At 42.7% G+C, this 18,917-nt stretch overlaps 1 protein-coding gene across 1 annotated transcript in view; it reads left to right on the forward strand.

Annotated features, from left to right (window-relative positions):
• abce1 (ATP-binding cassette, sub-family E (OABP), member 1) overlaps window positions 1–18,917 on the forward strand; it is a 104,800-nt gene that overhangs the window by 55,031 nt on the left and 30,852 nt on the right. Inside the window, 3 exon segments of the mRNA XM_038791925.1 lie at window positions 10,210–10,279; window positions 11,241–11,337; window positions 12,708–12,819. Coding sequence (XP_038647853.1) covers window positions 10,210–10,279; window positions 11,241–11,337; window positions 12,708–12,819 — 279 coding nt within the window.

The raw sequence follows: 18,917 nt of genomic DNA on the forward strand, positions 1-18,917 counted from the left end.
ATGTAACAGAACACAATTTGTAACACATCTTCCTGCTCCTGAAGAGCATGGATTTATTTTGGAGGCCTTACAGCTTTTAGTGCAAACATCTGCATAATTTACTTATTTGAGCATAAAGTACACTGGTACGAGAATAAAATTAAATGAAATCTATGTTCTATGTTCTATGAAATAGAGATGGCTATTCCAGCAAATAATGCCAACTTGTCATGGAATCCACATTAGTGAATTCAAGGATGCATTATCGATCTATCAGTTATGATTAGCTTTGCATCTTTATTTATCTCTTCCAGGCAATTAAGGGATGTAGGGAGCGGGTGGGAAAGTAGAGGTGAAGCCCAACATCAGCCATGATCATATTGAATGGCCGAGCAGGCTTGTTGTCGTCTCATATTTCTTATGTTTATTTAGCCATTCTTATGTAAAATATATGCTACTTTATCACAATAATAAATTGTGGTTCCTGCCAACTGAGTATGGATTGATATTGATTGTATTTTGAATCTGGGCTAATAGGGGAGTGCTGAACATGAACACAGTGCCACCAGGACAAATCTGTAAGTGCCCTTTGCAGAGGAGAGCACCACTAATATGAAATAAGTGGTCTGTCAAACTGAAAATGCAAATAGAGTATTTGTAATGATTTTGTCTGAGTGATCAATCATACATTCTACGTCTGATGATATCCATTAGTCACAGAAGACTTTGTGATGGCATTTCATGGCATTCAGATGCACTCAGGTCTTGGAACATAGAAACATAAAAAATAGGTGCAGGAGTAGGCTATTCGGCCCTTTGAGCCTGCACCACCATTCAATATGATCATGACTGATCATGCAAATTCAGTATCCCACTCCTTCTTTCTCTCCATACCCCTTGATCCTTTTAGCCAGCTCCCTCTTGAATATATCCAACGAACTGGTCCCAACAGCTTTCTGTGGGACAGAATTCCACTAGTTCACAACTCTCCGAGAGAAGACATTCTTCCTTATCTCAGTCTTGAATGGCTTACCCCTTATTCTCAGGCTGTGCCCCTAGCTCTGAACGTCCCCAACATCAGGAATATACTTCCTGCATCTAGCCTGTCCAGTCCCATCAGGATTTAATATATTTTTATGAGATCCCCTCTCGTTCTTCTAAACTCCAGTGAGTACAAGCCCAGTCGATCCAGTCTTTCTTCATCTGTCCTTCCTGCTATCCTGGGAATTTCTTGTGAACCTTCGCTGGACACCCTCAATAGCAAGAATGTCCTTCCTCAAACTAGGAGATCAAAACTGCACATAATACTCAAGGTGTAGCCTCACCAAGGTCCTGTATAACTGCTACTCCTATACTCAAATCCTCTGGCTATTAAGGCCAGCATGCCATTAGCTTTCCTCACCACTTGCTGTACCTGAGACTGTTCCACCATGACACCCAGGTCTTGTTGTACTTCCCCTTTTCCGAAACTGCCATCATTCAGATAATAATCTGCCATCCTGTTTTTGCCACCATAGAACATGCAGAAGGGGGCCGTTTGGCCCATTGAATCTGCTCCTACCCATTTAAGCCCTCACTTCCACCCTATCCCCCTAACCCAATAACCCCATCTAACCTTTTTTTGGACACTAATGGCAATTTAGCATGGCCCATCCACCTAACCTGCACATCTTTAGACTGTGGGACGAAACTGGAGCACCTGGAGGAAACCCACGCAGACACGGGGAGAACATGCAGACTCCACACAGATAGTGACCCAGCGGGGAATCGAACCTGGGACCCTGGCGCTGTGAAGCCACAGTGCTTGCCACCATGCTGCCCACAGTGGATAACCTCACATTTGAAATGAAATAAAATGAAAATCGCTTATTGTCACAAGTAGCCTTCAAATGAAGGTACTGTGAAAAGCCCCTTGTCGCCACATTCCGGCGCCTGTTCGGGAAGGCTGGTACGGGAATTGAACCGTGCTGCTGGCCTGCCTTGGTCTGCTTTCAAAGCTAGCGATTTAGCCCTGTGCTAAACAGCCCCAGTTTACCCACATTATAATGCATTTGCCAAATATTTGTCCACTCCAGCCTGCCAAGTCACTCCGCAGCCTCTTTGCATCCTCCTCACAGCACACACTGCCACCCAGCTTAGTATCGCCTGCAAATTTGGAAATATTGAATGCAAATCATTAATGTATATTGTGAACAGCTGGGGTCCCAGCACTGAGCCCTGTGGTACCCCACGAGTCACTGCCTGCCACTCTGAAAAGCACACATAAGACCATAAGACATAGGAGCAGAATTTGGCCACTTGGCCCATCGGGTCTGCTCCGCCATTCAGTCATGGCTGATATTTTTCTCATCCTCATTCTCCTGCCTTCTCCCCATAACTTCTGAATCCCTTATTAATGAAGAATTTATCTATCTCTGTCTTAAAGGCACTCAGTGATTTGGCCTCCACAGCCTTCTGCAGCAAAGAGTTCCAGAGATTCACCACCTCTGGCTGAAGAAATTCCTCCTCATCTCTGTTTTAAAGGATCATCCCTTTAGTCTGAGATTGTGTCCTCTGCTTCTAGTTTTTCTGACAAGTAGAAACATTCTCTCCACGTCCACTCTATCCATGCCACGCAGTATCCTGTAAGTTTCAATAAGATCCCTCCTCATTCTTCTAAACTCCAACGAATACAGACCCAGAGTCCTCAACCGTTCCTCATACGACAAGCTCTTCATTCGAGGGATCATTCTTGTGAACCTCCTCTGGACCCTTTCCAAGGCCAGCGCATCCTTCCTTAGTTACGGGGCCCAAAACTGCTCACAACACCCTAAATAGGGTCTGACTCTAAATGAGGCCTTCTCTAGCCTCAGAAGTACATCCCTGGTCTTGTATTCTAGCCCTCTCGACATGAATGCTAACATTGCATTTGCCTTCCTAACTGCTGACTGAACCTGCACGTTAACCTTGAGAAAATCGTGAACAAGGACTCCCAAGTCCCTTTGTGCTTCTGATGTTCTTAGCATCTTCCCATTTAGAAAATGGTCAGTGCCTCCAATTCTCCTTCCAAAGTGCATTACCTCACATTTTTCCACATTGTCTTTTCCACATTGTATTCTATCTTCCACTTCTTTGCCCACTCTCCAAGCCTGTCCGAGCCCTTCTGCAGTGCGCCTGCTTCCTCAATACTACCTGCTCATCTACAGATCTTTGTATCATCTGCAAACTTAGCAACAGTGCCTTCAGTTCCTTCCTCCAGATCATTAATGTATACCATGAAAGGATGTGGTCCCAGCACCGACCCCTGAGGTACACCACTAGTCACCGGCTGCCATCCTGAAAAAGACCCCTTTATCCCCACTCTCTGCCTCTGTCAGTCAGCCAAGCCTCTATCCATGCCAGGATCTTACCCTTAACTCCATGGGCTCTTAACTAATTCAACAGTCTCCTATGCAGCACCTTGTCCAAGGCCTTCTGGAAATCTAAAAAAAATCATGTCCACTAGTTCTACTTTGTATAACTTCCTTGTTAATTCCTCAAAGAACTCTCATAGATTTGTCAGACATGATCTCCCCTTGACAAAGCTGTGCTGACTTAGTCCTATTTTATCATGCACTTCCAAGTACTCTGCAATCTCATCTTTAATAATGACCCCAAAATCTTACCAATTACCAAAATCGGGCCAAGCCGGCCTATAATTTCCCGTCTTCTGCCTCCCTCCCTCCCTTAAACAGTGGTGTTACATTAGCCACTTTCTAGACCTCTGGGACCCTTCCTGCCTCCAGTCATTCCTGAAAGATCATCACCAATGCCTCCATAATCTCCTCATCTATCTCTTTTAGAACCCTGGGTGTAGTCCATCCGGCCCAGGTGATTTATCCACCTTCAGACCTTTCAGTTTCCACAGAACCTTCTCCTTAGTGATGGTCACTGCACACGCCTCTGCCCCCTGGTTCTCCTGGATCTCTGGCATCCCAATGGTGTTTTCCACCGTGAAGACTGATGTAAAGTAACTACTCAGTTCCTCTGCCATTTCTTTGTTTCCTATTATTACTTCTCCAGCCACATTGTCCAGTGGTCCAATGTCTATTTTTGCTTCTCTTACCTTTAATATATATTTTTAAAATCTCTTCCTATGTTCCTTTATATTACTAGCCAGTTGCACTCAGACTTCATCTTCTACCCCCTTATTGCTTTTCAGTTGTCCTCTGCTTGCTTTTAAAGGCTTTCCACTAATCCTTGCCACTTTGTTTGCTTTTTCTTTAGCTTTTATGCTGTCCTTGACTTCCCTCGTCAGCCATGGATGCCTTGTCCTTCCCTTACCGTGTTTCCTCCTCCTTGGGATGAATTTCTGTTGTGCCTCCCGAATAACCCCCCAAAAACTCCTGCCATTACTGTTCCACTGTCTTCCCTGCTCGGCTCCTTTTCCAATCAGCTCTGGCCAGCTCCTCCCTCATGTCTTTGTAGTTACCCTTCTTTCATTGTAATACCGTTACATCTGATTGCAGCTTCTCCCTCTCAATCTGCAGGGTAAATTCTATCATATTGGGGTCACTGCTCCCTCAGGGTTCCTTCACCGTAAGTTCCCTAATCAAGTCTGCCTCATTACACATCACCAAATCCAGAATTGCCTGTTCCCTAGTAGGCTGTCACAAACTGCTCCAAAAAGCCATCTTAGACATTCCACAAATTCCTTTTCTTGGGATCCACTACCAACCTGATTTTCCCAGTCCATCTGCATATTGAAGTCCCCATGATTATTGTAATAATCATTTTTTACATGCATTTTCTATCTCCTGATTTATTTTCTGCCCCACTTCCTGACTGCTGCTAGGGAGCCTGTACATAACTCCCATCAGGGTCTTTTTACCTTTGCGATTGCTCAACTCTACCCACAGAGATTCTATGCCTTCTGATCTTATATCGCTCCTTGCTTTCGATTTAACTTCATTCCTTACTGACAATGCAGCCCCGCTTCTTTGCCCATCGTCCTGTCCTTTCGATAGGATACATATCCTTGGATATTTAGATCTCAGCCCTGATTCCCTTGCAGCCACGTCTGTGTGATGCCCACAACATTGTACCCGTTTACTCCCACTCTCTGCTTCCTGTCTGCCAGCCAGTTCTCTAACCACACCAATCTTTTACCCCCAATACCATGAGCTTTAATTTTACTCACTAATCTTTTATGTGGGACCTTGTCAAAAGTGTTTTGAAAGTCCAGATACACAACATCCACTGGTTCACCCTTGTCCAGTCTATTGGTCATGTCCTCAAAAAATCCCAGCACTTTCCAAATGCTCTGTTATTTCGTCCTACTTCAAAAAAAACCCATGTTATGAATCCTGTGTATTTTCCACCTGTACACAGCCATTTTCATTCACCAGGCCCAGAAGTAGACCGTCAAGAGATTCTCTAACCAGTTTGTCCTTTTCTGCTTTGAACACCAGTGACAATGGTTTTTGGGTTTGGACTACAACCAGAAAGTCAGGAGCAGTCAATTCAAGTAGGAATGTGTGAAGAGGAGTTGGCTATTTAACTGCTTAATGATGTTCTGATATTCAGTTAGTTGATGGATAATCTATGATTTAACTCCATATACGCATCTTTGTCCCATGTCACTTAATACTTGTGATGAACAAAAACCTATCCATTTCAGTTTAAAAATTAACTACTGATCTAGTATCAATTGTTGTTTGTTGAAGAGAGTTGCAACTTCTACCACCCTTTTTTGTGCAGAGAAGTGTGTTTAATTTGAAGAAGGCAGCTCCCCACTACTTTCTTGAAGACAATTATCAGTCGTGACACTAACATCTAGGAACATATAAAAATAAATAAATTTCTCTCCTGAAAGGTCTGGTTTAAAGTTTTAGACTGTGCCCCCGAACCCAAGACTCCCCAACCTGCAGGAATAGTTTTTCTCTAATGTATCTTATTTGTTCCTCTTAATATCTTAAACTTTGATCAAATTGTCCTTTGACCTTCCAATTGCTGAGGAATTAGTTTGTATAATCACCGCATCCAAACCTTCCAACGCCAATGTATTGTTCCTAATATTTGCTACTCTGAACTGCTCACAGTACGCCAGGGGTAATATGAGGGCATAGTCCCCTTGTATTCTGGTCCTCAAGATGTAAACACTAGCAGTTCGCTACCTTTCTGATTATGTTTTGTACCTGTTCATTGCATAAATGATAAGTGTATATGGTCCCCAGTTCCTTTAGACCTGCACTTTTTCTAGCTTTAGAAAGTAACCTGTTATATTTTTAAATCCAAAATGGATGATCTCCCGCTATCCAGCATTGTAATCCATTTTGCTGTTTTGTCTATTCACTTAATGCAGTGTTTTTCAAACTTTTTTTCCGTGGACCCAATTTTACCAACCAGCCAACCTTCGCGACCCACGCCGGCCGGCCTTCGCCACCCCCACCGAACTTGTAAAAAATAAATTAAAATTAAATGAATGAAACACCTCGAACTTGTAACGCCACGACGGACGGCTCCGCGACCCTCCCAACACCCGCCCGCGGGTTGCAGCCCCAAGTTTGACAATGCCTGACTTAATGTGTCAGCATCTCTCTAATTTTAAGCTTCTTTCTACGCTGCTTGTGTCAATGGCAAATTTGGATGTGCGGCTTCCTATTTTGTCAGCTAAGTCATTAATAAATACAATGAATAGTTTAAGTCTCAACACAGATCCTTGCAGGGTGACACAGTGGCTCGTACTGCTGCCTCACAGCGCCAGGGATCCGGTTTCGATTCTGACCCAGGGTGACTGTGGAATTTTGCATGTTCTCCACATGTGTGCGTGGGTTTCCTCAGGGTTTCCTCCCACAGTCCAGAGATATGCTGGTTAGGTGGATTGGTCATGCTCTTTCAGAGGGTCGGTGTAGTCTCGATGGGCTGAATGACCTCGTTCTGCACTGTAAGGATTCTATGACATCAGTAACATCCTGCTGCTAGTTTCAGAATCTGCTCTTTATCCCTACTTTCTGTCACCTACCATTCATTAATGAACTTCACTGTTGGCTAACAGTCTCTTATTATTCATAAAATAGTTCTGGAAGTACAACATCCATAGACATTGCACTGTGTCACGTAGTCACCTTTACAAGCATTTCAGTCAGGTTCTTCGGCCATGACTTGGCCGTTGCAAATCCACGCTGGCTCTCTTATCAGCTGAATGTTTTCAAAATATTGTGATTTCTCACTTAAAGTTGTAGTTACGTTTCTGAAAAGTGCAACCTTAAGTGGAACAAGTTTACAAAAATCAGATTTTCTCAATAGAAGCGATGTAAAAGTTGTCAGACCTTTCTCGTCAGGAAAAAATAAATTAAAACATAATATGAAATACTTAAATATGAAATACTGGGCATTTCTATATTCATAAATAAAATCAGCATTCAAAATATGGTTTAAGAATATAAAAGAAATATGCCAACTCTTTCCATTTACCTCCTGCTCACTGACTCTTCCTAAGGCTGACTCGCTCTTGCAGGCTGACTGCCTGCCACTCACTGCTTGTCGACCTGACTCTCCCACTCACTGCTACCTCTCCCAAATGATCACTCTCAGTAAGGGCTTAAGAGGAGGGTGTCGAGACGGAGGAAGAAAGTGAAGTGACAGGATCTGTAAGTGGAGGAGTCGAGCAGGGTAGTGACGTGGGAGAGAATCAGTGAGGGAAAGGGCATTGGCTAGCAAATGAGGCTGTTCCATGATGGCGCTGATTGGGTCATGCACGCTCCATCAGTCCCGGCATAAATTGAAGCTAAAGCAGCACTATGCGAACACATCGACCCTAATATATATATATATATACGACTCTTCAACAAAATGGTGCAGAATGAGGGAACTTGAAACAGGGATGTAGGCCTATCCTTAATTGTAGCCTCTAGCAATTTCCCAACAAATGTTAGGCGGACAGGTCTATAATGTTTCCCTCTTTGAATTTTCTGAAATAGCTGCGTGACTTGCAGTTCTCTGATCTAAAGTACAAGCATTAAGACAAAATATTGCCAATGGTGGAGAAGTGCTGAAAAAACTCAGCACATCTGGCAACATCTGTGGACAGAGAAACACATTTCACAACCCAATCTAAAGGGCTAGTTTCCAAATATAAAAGTAGAGAGGTGTTGCAATTGTATAGGGTATTTGTGAGACCACATCTGGAGTATTGTGTCCAGTTTTGGTCTACTTATTTGAGGAAGGATGTGGTGGTATTGGAGACAGTTCAGAGGAGGTTCACGAGATTGATTCTGGGAATGAATGGGTTGATGTGTGAGGAGAGATTGAACAGTTTGGGCTTATACTCGCTGGAGTTTAGAAAAACATAAGCGATTTTTCACTGTTCAGCAAAAGTGTGTACCAGTGAAAAGGAAGGAATGTAGGAAAAGGGATAATCAGCCATGGATATCTAAGGAAATAAAGGAGGGTATCAAATTGAAAGAAAATGCATATAAAATGGCAAAACTTAGTAGGAAATTAGAGGTTTGGGAAATCTTTAACGGTCAACAGAAAGCCACGAAAAATGCTAGAAAGAAAAGTAAGCTAGATTATGAGTAAACTAGCTCGGAATATAGAAACAGACCGCAAGCGTTTCTACAAATATATAAAATGAAAAGAGTTTAATGTAAACATTGGCCCTTTAGTGGATGAGAAGGGGAATTTAATAATGGGAAATGAGGAAATGGCCAAGGCGTTGAACAGGTATTTTGTGTTGATCTTCACAGTGGAAGCCACAAATAACATACCAATAATTGATGGCAAGTAGGCTATGGAAGGTGAGAACCTAGAAATGATCATTATCACTAAGGAGGTAGTGTTGAGCAAGCTAATGGTGCTAAAGGTAAACAAGTCTCCTGGCCATGATGAATTGAACCCAGGGTACTAAAAGAGATGGTGAGGGAAATAGCAAATGTGCTCGTGGTAATTTACCAAAATTCACTGGACTCTCGGGCAGTTCTGGCAGATTGAAAGGCAGCAAATGTAACACCATTGTTTTTAAAAAGGAGGTAGACAAAAGGCGAGTAACTATAGGCTGGTTAGCTTAACTTCTGTAGTGGGGAAATTGCTTGAATCTATCATCAAGGAAGAAATAGCGAGACATCTGGATAGAAATTATCCCATTGGGCAGACGCAGCAAAGGTCATGAAAGGCAGGCCATGTTTAACTAATTTCCTGGAATTCTTTGAGGACATTACAAGTGCAGTGGACAATGGGGAACTGGTGGATGTGGTGTATCTGGATTTTGATAAGATGCCACACAAAAGGCTGCTGCATCAGATAAAGGTGCACGGTGTTATGGGTAATATATTAGCATGGATAGAGGATTGGTTTACTAAGAGAAAGCAAAGAGTGGCAATAAATGAGAGTTTTACTGGTTGGTGATTGGTGGCAAGTGGTGTGCCTCAGGGATCAGTGGTGGGACTGCAATTGTTCACAATTTACATAGATGATTTGGAATTGGGGACCAAGTGTCAAAGTTCGCAGATGACACTAAGATGAGTGGTAGAGCAAAGACTGCAGAGGACACTGAAAGTCTGCAGAGGAATATAGATAGTTTAAGTGACTGGGCAAGGATCTGGCAGATGGAGTACAATGTTGATAAATGGGAGGTCGTCCACTTTGGTAGGAATAACAGCAAAATATATTATTTAAATGGTAAAGAAATTGCGGCATGCTACTGTGCAGAGGAACCTGGGTGCCCTTGTACATGAATCACAAAGTTGGTTTGGAGTGCAGCAGGTAATTAAGAAGGCCAATGGAATTTTGTACATCATTGCTGGAGGGATGGAATTTTAAAACGGAGGTGATGTTGCAACTGTATAGGTCCTTATTTTCATTGACAGTACCATGCTTAGATTTCAAGGGACTCTCATTGTTCCCGATCATCGTCTTTTCCTTATGATGTCATGTCCTGTGCCCAGACCAATGGGTCGGAGCATTGTCATCACAATTACTCATTTGGTGAAAATGTTGAAATGGAAGACCTCAGAAAAAAAACAAAGTTGCAAGTCAAGAGAGCAACATTCCAACCACTCAAGGCTGACGCCCAAAGAGAAATGTCATGATGGTCAGCGTATTGTTGGATCTATCTGACTTTCTCTTCCCATCACATGCCCTTTATCTTCCACATTTCTACAATTGTTTTTAAAAGGAGGAAGAAGTAATAATGCAGAACAAGTTGAGCAACAAATCACGGAATGGAACTCATTGAACAGATTATAACAACTCTTTAATTTGTTTCTGCAGGGCACTGTGGGTTCTATTTTGGACAGAAAAGATGAGACCAAAACACAGAATGTTATTTGTGATCTTCTTGGTAAGAAAACTGGAGCTAAAGTTCCTGAAATATTTAAAATTTATTGGGTTATAGTTCAATACACAATCTGTTAAAATGTCACAACGTATTCTTCAGTTAAGGGTGTCTTGCCAGTCCTACTCTTAACTATTTTAAAGATGTGAGTGTTGAAACTGTTTGCATTTAAAATAGAAAAAGAGAGTTCATGTTACATTGTTATTATCCCCCTCAAACAACGTAAAAGTACTTATTAAGAATTGCTTAAAGGAAAACCACTGTCATTATGTGGCACCCATTTTATCAATAAAATGAAACACTAGTAGCACAAGTGGTCAATCTGCTTTGTTGACATTGGTTAAGAAATTTGCACACTAGATCACCTGGAGAATTTGGTGCTTTTCTTTGTATAATGCCTTAAATTCTTTAGCATACACATTAACCACACATAATATAGTATTTATTTGCTCCTCTACAAGCTCATCAGGCTACATTTTGTGCTCAAGCTCTAGAAATGTGGCTTGAACTCAGCATTACCAACTGGAACTGGAGGGGAGAATGCTATCAGAATTGGTTTTGGCTCAGTGGTAGCATTTTGCCTTTCTGAATGAAAGGTAGTCTGTTCAAGTTTCAACACAAAGTGTCAAGCACATCATTTAGGCTGACACTGTGAGAGCTCTTCTCCTGTCTCAGCCAGTGTTCATTCTTCAGTCCATATTGCTAAAACAATATCTGATCATTTATTTAATTGCTGTTTGTACGTGTGCAGATTAGTTACTATATTCGCCTGCATTACAACAGTACGTAAAATGTTTTAAAATATAAATTTGGCTGAGAATTACTCTGGAATGTCCTGCGATCTTTAAAGGCACTGTACATGCGTTCTTCACCAACTGAGCCAAGATTAAAATAGAGAAATAGACTCTGCTGTAATCTTCAAGTTTTAGATGTTGTAAATTAATAGATTACAATTTTTTCCCTACAGATCTGACTCACTTAAAAGAGAGGAATGTTGAGGATCTCTCTGGAGGAGAGCTGCAAAGATTTGCATGTGCAGTAGTGTGCATTCAAAAAGCAGACATGTAAGTTTCCAGGAGAATTTTCATCTCTAGTTATCTATCTTACCAGCAAAATCCTGCAACAGCCTGCTCCCACACTGTAGCATTAATGGAAATAAGAGTTCATTTCAGAGTATTAAGAGACAGGAGTTTATATTTGAGTTTGACATCTCTTCCCAAGCGGTTCTGAGAAGATTTCTTTTGAGTTTCTACTCAAATGTGTTAACAGAAAAACTGCCATCAATCAGCAAAGTTGCAGTGTTTCATACAGATGCTAGGCCAACCAGTCCACAGCACCCTGGTTTTTCCCCTCTCACCCCTGTGCCCCCAATCAGCAGAGTGACATAGACAGTCTTCCAGTACAAAGGGTCAGCACCCAAATTGAGGAAATCACAGCCAAAGTATCTGCTATATTCACATCCACCCCCTCCAAAATCTTAGGATGACATCTATCTGTTCCAAGAAACTGATAATCTTTCCACCACCATTGCCTACGTCAACTAGAGGAGTCCCTGACCTAACTCCAGTTTCTTTGGGATGTTTGGCATGTGACTCTCCACTTCTGCATCTGTTGACAACATCATGGCCACCAGCTCTCAAATGGGCCAACATTGCCCTTAACTACCAACCCTTCCCAGTACAACTGCAAAAATGCTTTGTGTTACCCCAGTATCCCTGCAAGCCACGTCCTATAGCTCCCACCATGCATTGTAACTTCTCATTGTTCCTTGCAGTCACCTAAACCTATGCTATTCCCTGCATGCACCCTCCCCAGCTCCATCTTGTTCCCACCACCAAAAAATTTATTTCATGTTACATGGTTGCATTCTGAAAGCTGAAAAGCAAGGATGGGAATTGGATAAAATCGCATTCGCATGTTCTACTGTGTTCTTTATTAATTTGACTTGATTACTTGTAAATGTTTCAGTGTGATCACATACTTTTGTAACAATAATAATCTTTATAGGGCAGCATGGTGGCGCAGTGGATAGCACTGGGAATATGGCGCTGAGGACCCGGGTTCGAATCCTGGCCCTGGGTCACTGTCCGTGTGGAGTTTGCACATTCTCTCCGTGTCTGCATGGGTTTCACCCCCACAACCCAAAAGATGTGCAGGTTAGATGGATTGGCCATGCTAAATTGTCCCTTAATTGGAAAAAAATTATAATTGGGTACTCTAAATTTATAAAATAATAATCTTAATTAATGTCACAAGTTATATTAACATTGCAGTGAGGTTACTGTGGAACTTTTATTTGGCATGTATCATTATTGCACCTCGTGTTCAATGTTGCATTAGTAATAAGGTATTTGTTTCCCATTCAATTTCTGGAAAAGTTTTAAAATGCTACTATATAAATTCTGACTCTAAAATCCTGTTTTTTTTTTTTCAGTTTCATGTTTGATGAGCCCTCCAGTTACCTCGATGTTAAACAACGTTTGAAGGCTGCCATCACTATTCGCTCCCTCATAAATCCAGATAGGTAACTTCAGATGTATGTTGTTGTACCAGCAAGAAATGACCCATCGCACAACTGTGGTGCGGGATTCTGCCCTACCCCGGCGGGGCGGGGGTCCCGGCGCCGAGGAGTGGCGTGAACCACTCCAACGTCGGGCCGCCCCAAATCCGCACCTTCCGGGGCTAAGGCGGGGTGGTTTGCGGTGCGCTGGCCGGCGAGGAAAAGGCTTGGTGCCACGCCATCCGGTGCCGAAGGGCATCCGCCGGCCGACGTGAGTTGCGCATGCTTGGGAGCGCCAGCCCCCCGGCGATTCTCCAACCTGGTTTGGGGGGGGGGGTTGGAGAATCCAGCCCTTGGTGCTCAGTACCCACAACAGGTACAATTATTTGATCATGATTGAATTTTGGCAACTAGCTTTTCAGTGACTATCTGTTGTCGTATCTTTTAATAACTTTAGGTGTTGGGGAAGCTATTTAAATTTCAGTATCATATTAGGCAATTTATTCAACTGCAATAGACCCCTTGAAATCTGCTGTGGAAAAATTGCGATATAGCTGTACCGTGAGAAATAATATACTTTGTAAGTCAAATTTTAGTATAGAAACCAAATCTGTCACTTATCACAAATCTTCAATCATAATTATACCAACTGGTATATCATTTGTGTCAGCATGGTTGAAGAAGTGATAGAGCTCCGATACGTGCACATATCCCACTCGCATTGCCATTCAAACAGAGCTGTTAGCGCACAATTGTTTTACAGTTTTCATTTTCTAATTCCTAATGAACATTTTTGTGGCTTGACCCCTGTTGTGAAGTTCTATACTAGTCAGCAGACCCTTTAAGCTGAACGTAACATGTTTTTACCAAAAGGTTTCTGAAATATTCTGATTCTTCAGTGTTTTTCTACCATGTGTATATTGAAGCTTTATTTTTTAAGGGTGGCAAAAGTTCAATTTTTAAAATCTGGAAAGGCATTCAGATGTTTAGAAAGTTCAAATATTGTGTCATCATGTGAGGTTTCATTTTACATAATCCAGGATGTCCAGGTTGTTCTAATGGGCTGCATAAATACATGCTATGGAACGTCAGGAGCCGCATTCAACATTTAAATCATTCTTCTTATTAATTTGTATTAATTAAAAAAAAAACACATTTTGAGTTTTCCATTTGTACAAATGACACAACAAATCTTCAGAACTGGTATAGTACAGTATAAATGCTTCGACGAGGGCAGCACGGTTGTGCAGTGGGTTAGCCTTGTTGCCTCAGGTCCGAGGTTCGTTCCTGGTTCTGGGTCACTGTCCATGTGGAGTTTGCACATTCTCCCCGTGTTTGCGTGGGTTTCGCACCCACAACCCAAAGATATGCTGGTTAGGTGGGTTGGCCACGCTAAATTGCCCCTTAATTGGAAAAAATGAATTGGGTACTCTAAATTTAAAAAAAATTAAATAAATGCTTCAACTACATGAATACAGAAAAAGACAGGAGAACACGTGTAGCAATTGATCATACAACCAATGAACAAGACTTTTGTGCCACGTTTTGCCACGCACGAAAACACAAACCTCACAACTCCAATTATACCAAGGCATCAGTGACAAATTATAATGTCTTTTTCTCAGATATACGACCTGCCTATACTCTTGCAGGACCCAGTCAACGATTCAAACTATTACATTTTTAAAGGGCGGCACAGTGGTTAGTACTGACGCATCACCACGCCAGAGACCCAGGCTTGATTCTGACCTTGGGTGACTGTCTGTAGAGTTTGCACATTTCTCCCCGTGTCTGTGTGGGTTTCGTCTGGGTGCTCCGGTTTCTTCCCACAGTCCAAAGATGTGCAGGTTAGGTGTAGAGACCATGATCAATGCTAGGAGTTATGCGAATAGGACGTCGATAGAGTGCTCTTTCGGAGGGTTGGTATTTACACAGAGAACACAAGCAAATAATCGTACAATTGGTTCAGATTGTAATTGTGGTCAGTGTCTCCTTGTACACAGACAATGGTAGGATAAAAAGATACGCGCAGGAGATCTCAAGATAACAGGATACTAGGAAAAAGCCATGAGTACATGGCCCTACGGTACACAACCCCCCCCCCCCCCCCCCCCCCCCCCCCCCCCCCCCCCCCCCCCCCCCCCCCCCCCCCTCAAAGGCTACCCATTTATATCAACAGAGAAAATAGGAGCAGGAGGAGGCCATTCAGCCCTCTGAGCCTGCTCCACCATTCATTATGATCGTGGCTGATCATCCAACTCAATCGCTCAATCCAACTTTCCCTCCACATATCCTTTGATCCTCTTCGCCCTAAGTGTTGTATCTAACTGCGTCTTGAAAACATACAATGTTTTGGCCTTAACTATTTCCTGTGGCAACAAATTTCCCAGGCTTACTTCTCTCCAGGTGAAGAAATGTCTCCTAATCTCTGTCCTAAATGGTCTACCCCATATCCTCAGACTGTGAGCCCTGGTTCCGGACACACTCACCATCAGGAACATCCTTCTTGCATCTAACTTGTCTAGTCCTGTTAGAATTGTATAGGTTTCTTTGAGAACCCCACATTCTTCAGAACTCCAGCGAGTACAATTCCAACCGATTCAATCTCTCATAGGTCAGTCCTGCCATCCCAGGAATCCACCTGGTAAATCTTCGCTGCACTCTCTCTGGAGCAAAAACCTCCTTCCTCAGTTAAGGAGACCTAAACTGCACACACTATTCCAGGTGTTGCCTCACCAAGGCCCTGTATAATTGCTGCAAGACACCCTGTACTCTAATCCTCTTGCAATGCAGGCCAACATGCCATTTGCCTCTTTACCACCTGCAGTACCTGCATGCTTACCTTCAGTGACTGGTGTATGAGGGCACCTAGGTCTCATTGTACATTCCCCTCTCCTAATGTACGACCATTCAGATAATAGTCTGCCTTCCCGTTTTTGGTACCAACGTGGATAACCTCGCATTTATCAAAATAATGCTGAATGTGCATTCATTTGTCCACTCACTCAACTTGTTCAAATCACACTGAAGGGTCTCTGCATCCTCCTCACAGCTCACCCTCCCACCCAGCTTGGTGTCATCTGCAAATTTGGAGATATTACATTCTTTATCTCTTCTAAATCATTAATATATATTGTGAATAGCTGGTGTCCCAGCATCGATCCCTGCAGTACCCCACTAGACACTGCCTGCCAATTTGAATAAGATGCGTTAATTGCTACTCTTTGTTTCCTGTCTGCCAACCAGTTTTCTATCCATCTCAATTCACTACCCTGAATGCGATTTAATTTTACACGCTAATCTCTTATGCGGGACTTTGCCAAAATCCTTCTGGAAGTCCAAATACACCACATCCACTGGCTCCCCCTCATTATATACGCGAAGAATTGCAGTAAATTTGTCAAGCATGATTTCTCCTTCATAAATCCATGCTGACTCTGCCTGATCTTGCCACTATTTTCTAAGTGCTCTGCTATAAAATCTTTGGTAATGAATTCTAAAATCCACTCCACTGATGTCAGGCTTACTGATCTTCCCTGTTTTAGAATTTAGAACAGTGCAGCACAGAACAGGCCCTTCGGCCCTCGATGTTGTGCCGAGCAATGATCACCCTACTCAAACTCACGTATCCACCCTATACCCGTAACCCAACAACTCCCCCTTAACCTTACTTTTTAGGACACTACGGGCAATTTAGCATGGCCAATCCACCTAACCCGCACATCTTTGGACTGTGGGAGGAAACCGGAGCACCCGGAGGAAACCCACGCACACACGGGGTTTTTACTCCTTTTTAAATGGAGTTACATTAGCTGCCCTCCAATCTGCAGGAAACTGTTCCAGAGTCTATAGAATCCTGGAAGATGGCCAACAATGTAGCCACTTTTTATAGAGCCACTCCTTAAGTACTGTAGGATGTAGATTATCAGACCTGGGATTTATCAACCTTCAATCCCATCAATTTCCCAAACACCATTTCCCTACTAATATGATCTCCTTCAGTTTCTCCCTCTCACTAAACCCTGCATTCTCCAACATTTTAGGTATGTTATTTATGTCCTCATTTGTGAAGACTGAACCAAAGTATGTATTTAGTTGCTCAGCCAATTTTTTTATGCCCTATTATAAATTCCCCTGTTTCTGAATGTAAGGGACCGATATTTGTCTTCACCAATTTTTTCCACTTCACATACCAATAGAAACTTTCAAGTCAGTTTTTATGTTCCCTGCAAGCTTACTCTCTATTTCCCCCTTAATCAATCTTTGCTCCTCCTTTGCTGAATTCTAAACTGCTCCCAATCCTCAGACCTGTTGTTTTCTTGGCCAATTTGAATGCTTCTTCCTTGGATTGAATACTATCTCTAATTTCCCTTGTAAGCCATGGATTAGCCTCCTTTCCCCTTTTATTTTTGTGCCAGACAAGAATAAACAATTGTTGCAGTTCGCCCATGCGCTCCTTGAATGTTTGCCATTGCCTATCCACTGTCATCCCTTTAAGTAATGCTCCCCAATCGATCAAAGACAACCCACCCCTCATACTATCATAAGATTCAGGAGCCTTGTCTCAGAATCAACTACTTCACTCTCCATCTTGACGGAAAATTCTATCATATTATGGTTGCTCATCCCAAGGGGTCTCGCACAACTAGATTACCAATGATTCTGTTCTTATTAAACAGTACCTAGTGTAAGATGACTTGTTCCCTAGTTGGTTCTACAATGTATTGGTCCAGAAAACCATCCCGTATACACTTCATGAATTCCTCCTCTACAGTATTGTAGCTAATTTGATTTGCCCAATCTATATGTAGATTAAAATCAACCATAATTACAGATGTTCCTTTATCACATGCGTCTGTAATTCCTTGTTTAATGCCATTCCCAACATCACCACTGCAGTTTGGGGGTCTATATACGATGCCCGCTAATGTATTTTGCCCCTTGCGTTTACCAGCTGCACTCATACAGATTCCACATTGTCAGAGCTAATATTGTGTTAATTTACTCTTTAACCAGCAATGTAACCCCACTGCCTTTTCCTTTTTGTCTGTCCTTCCAAAATTTTGAATACTTCTGGACATTTGGTTCCCATCCCTAGTCGCCCTGCAGCCATGTCTCCATAATCCCGATTATATCATACCCGTTCGAAACCCAACTCAGCCTCCCAAGATTTCCAGGCAATGAAAGGACACCCCAAGTGAAGGGGATTAGCAGAATACTGCCCTCAGGACACAACATGTCCTGGCAGTGTACACTGTGTATACAAGAGCCAGTAAATCAAAGATACTTACACCATGCCAGGACTTGCTACATAACAGACCTTAATCTTCTCCAGCCAATCAGAGTCACTGCACAGGCCCCCGCCAATGCTGGAAGACATGAATCATCCTCCAGCGAGGAACCCTGCGGACAGGAGAAGAATTGTCAAGACACCCGTGAACGGGGTGTCTCAAGAAGGGATTCCATTCCCCACCCCAACCAATATGAGGACAACTCTCTAAACCTAATTATGACAAATCAGAGCCTGTATTAGTGCCTCTGCTACCCAGATAAAGAAAGGAAACTCCAGAAAGAGAGGAACAAGATTAGCCAATAAACATCGAACAAGGTCCAGCAACGTACACTTCGCAATAAAGGGTACCAGGGACAAAACAGTATAGCCTCGTAAGAAACCGCATACTGCCTCCCAAGGGGAGACAAGCTCAAGAGGGAGGACGTCTGGAAGTACCTATATAAGACCCACTTAGAGGAGGAAGCCCTACTCTTCCACCCAGCCTAACCTCCAATGAAGATAGACTGCATAACAACACTGAACCAAAGCACGCAGACTGCAGCTCTGTAATGAAGAGGATTCTACATTCTCAGGGGAGCAAAATCTCAAGAAGGAGAGCTGTTGAGGAGCCCCCAAAAAATGACATCTCGAGCAAAGGTAACCTACTCCACCACCCAATGTACCCTCCACCCAACCCAGGTAAACACAGTTGCTACTGCTCGAACCTACTCAATTAAGTGACCACTGCCACTACCTGCTCATCCAAATAAATATAGAAGACCAACCCAAGAAAGGCTAGATATCCAAGGATTAACCAACCACGTTCAGGTGTGCACCAATACTTATTTGCCCATATTTTAACAACGACAGAG

Source organism: Scyliorhinus canicula, chromosome 3, assembly GCF_902713615.1.
Source record: "Scyliorhinus canicula chromosome 3, sScyCan1.1, whole genome shotgun sequence".
Classification (NCBI taxonomy): domain Eukaryota; kingdom Metazoa; phylum Chordata; class Chondrichthyes; order Carcharhiniformes; family Scyliorhinidae; genus Scyliorhinus; species Scyliorhinus canicula.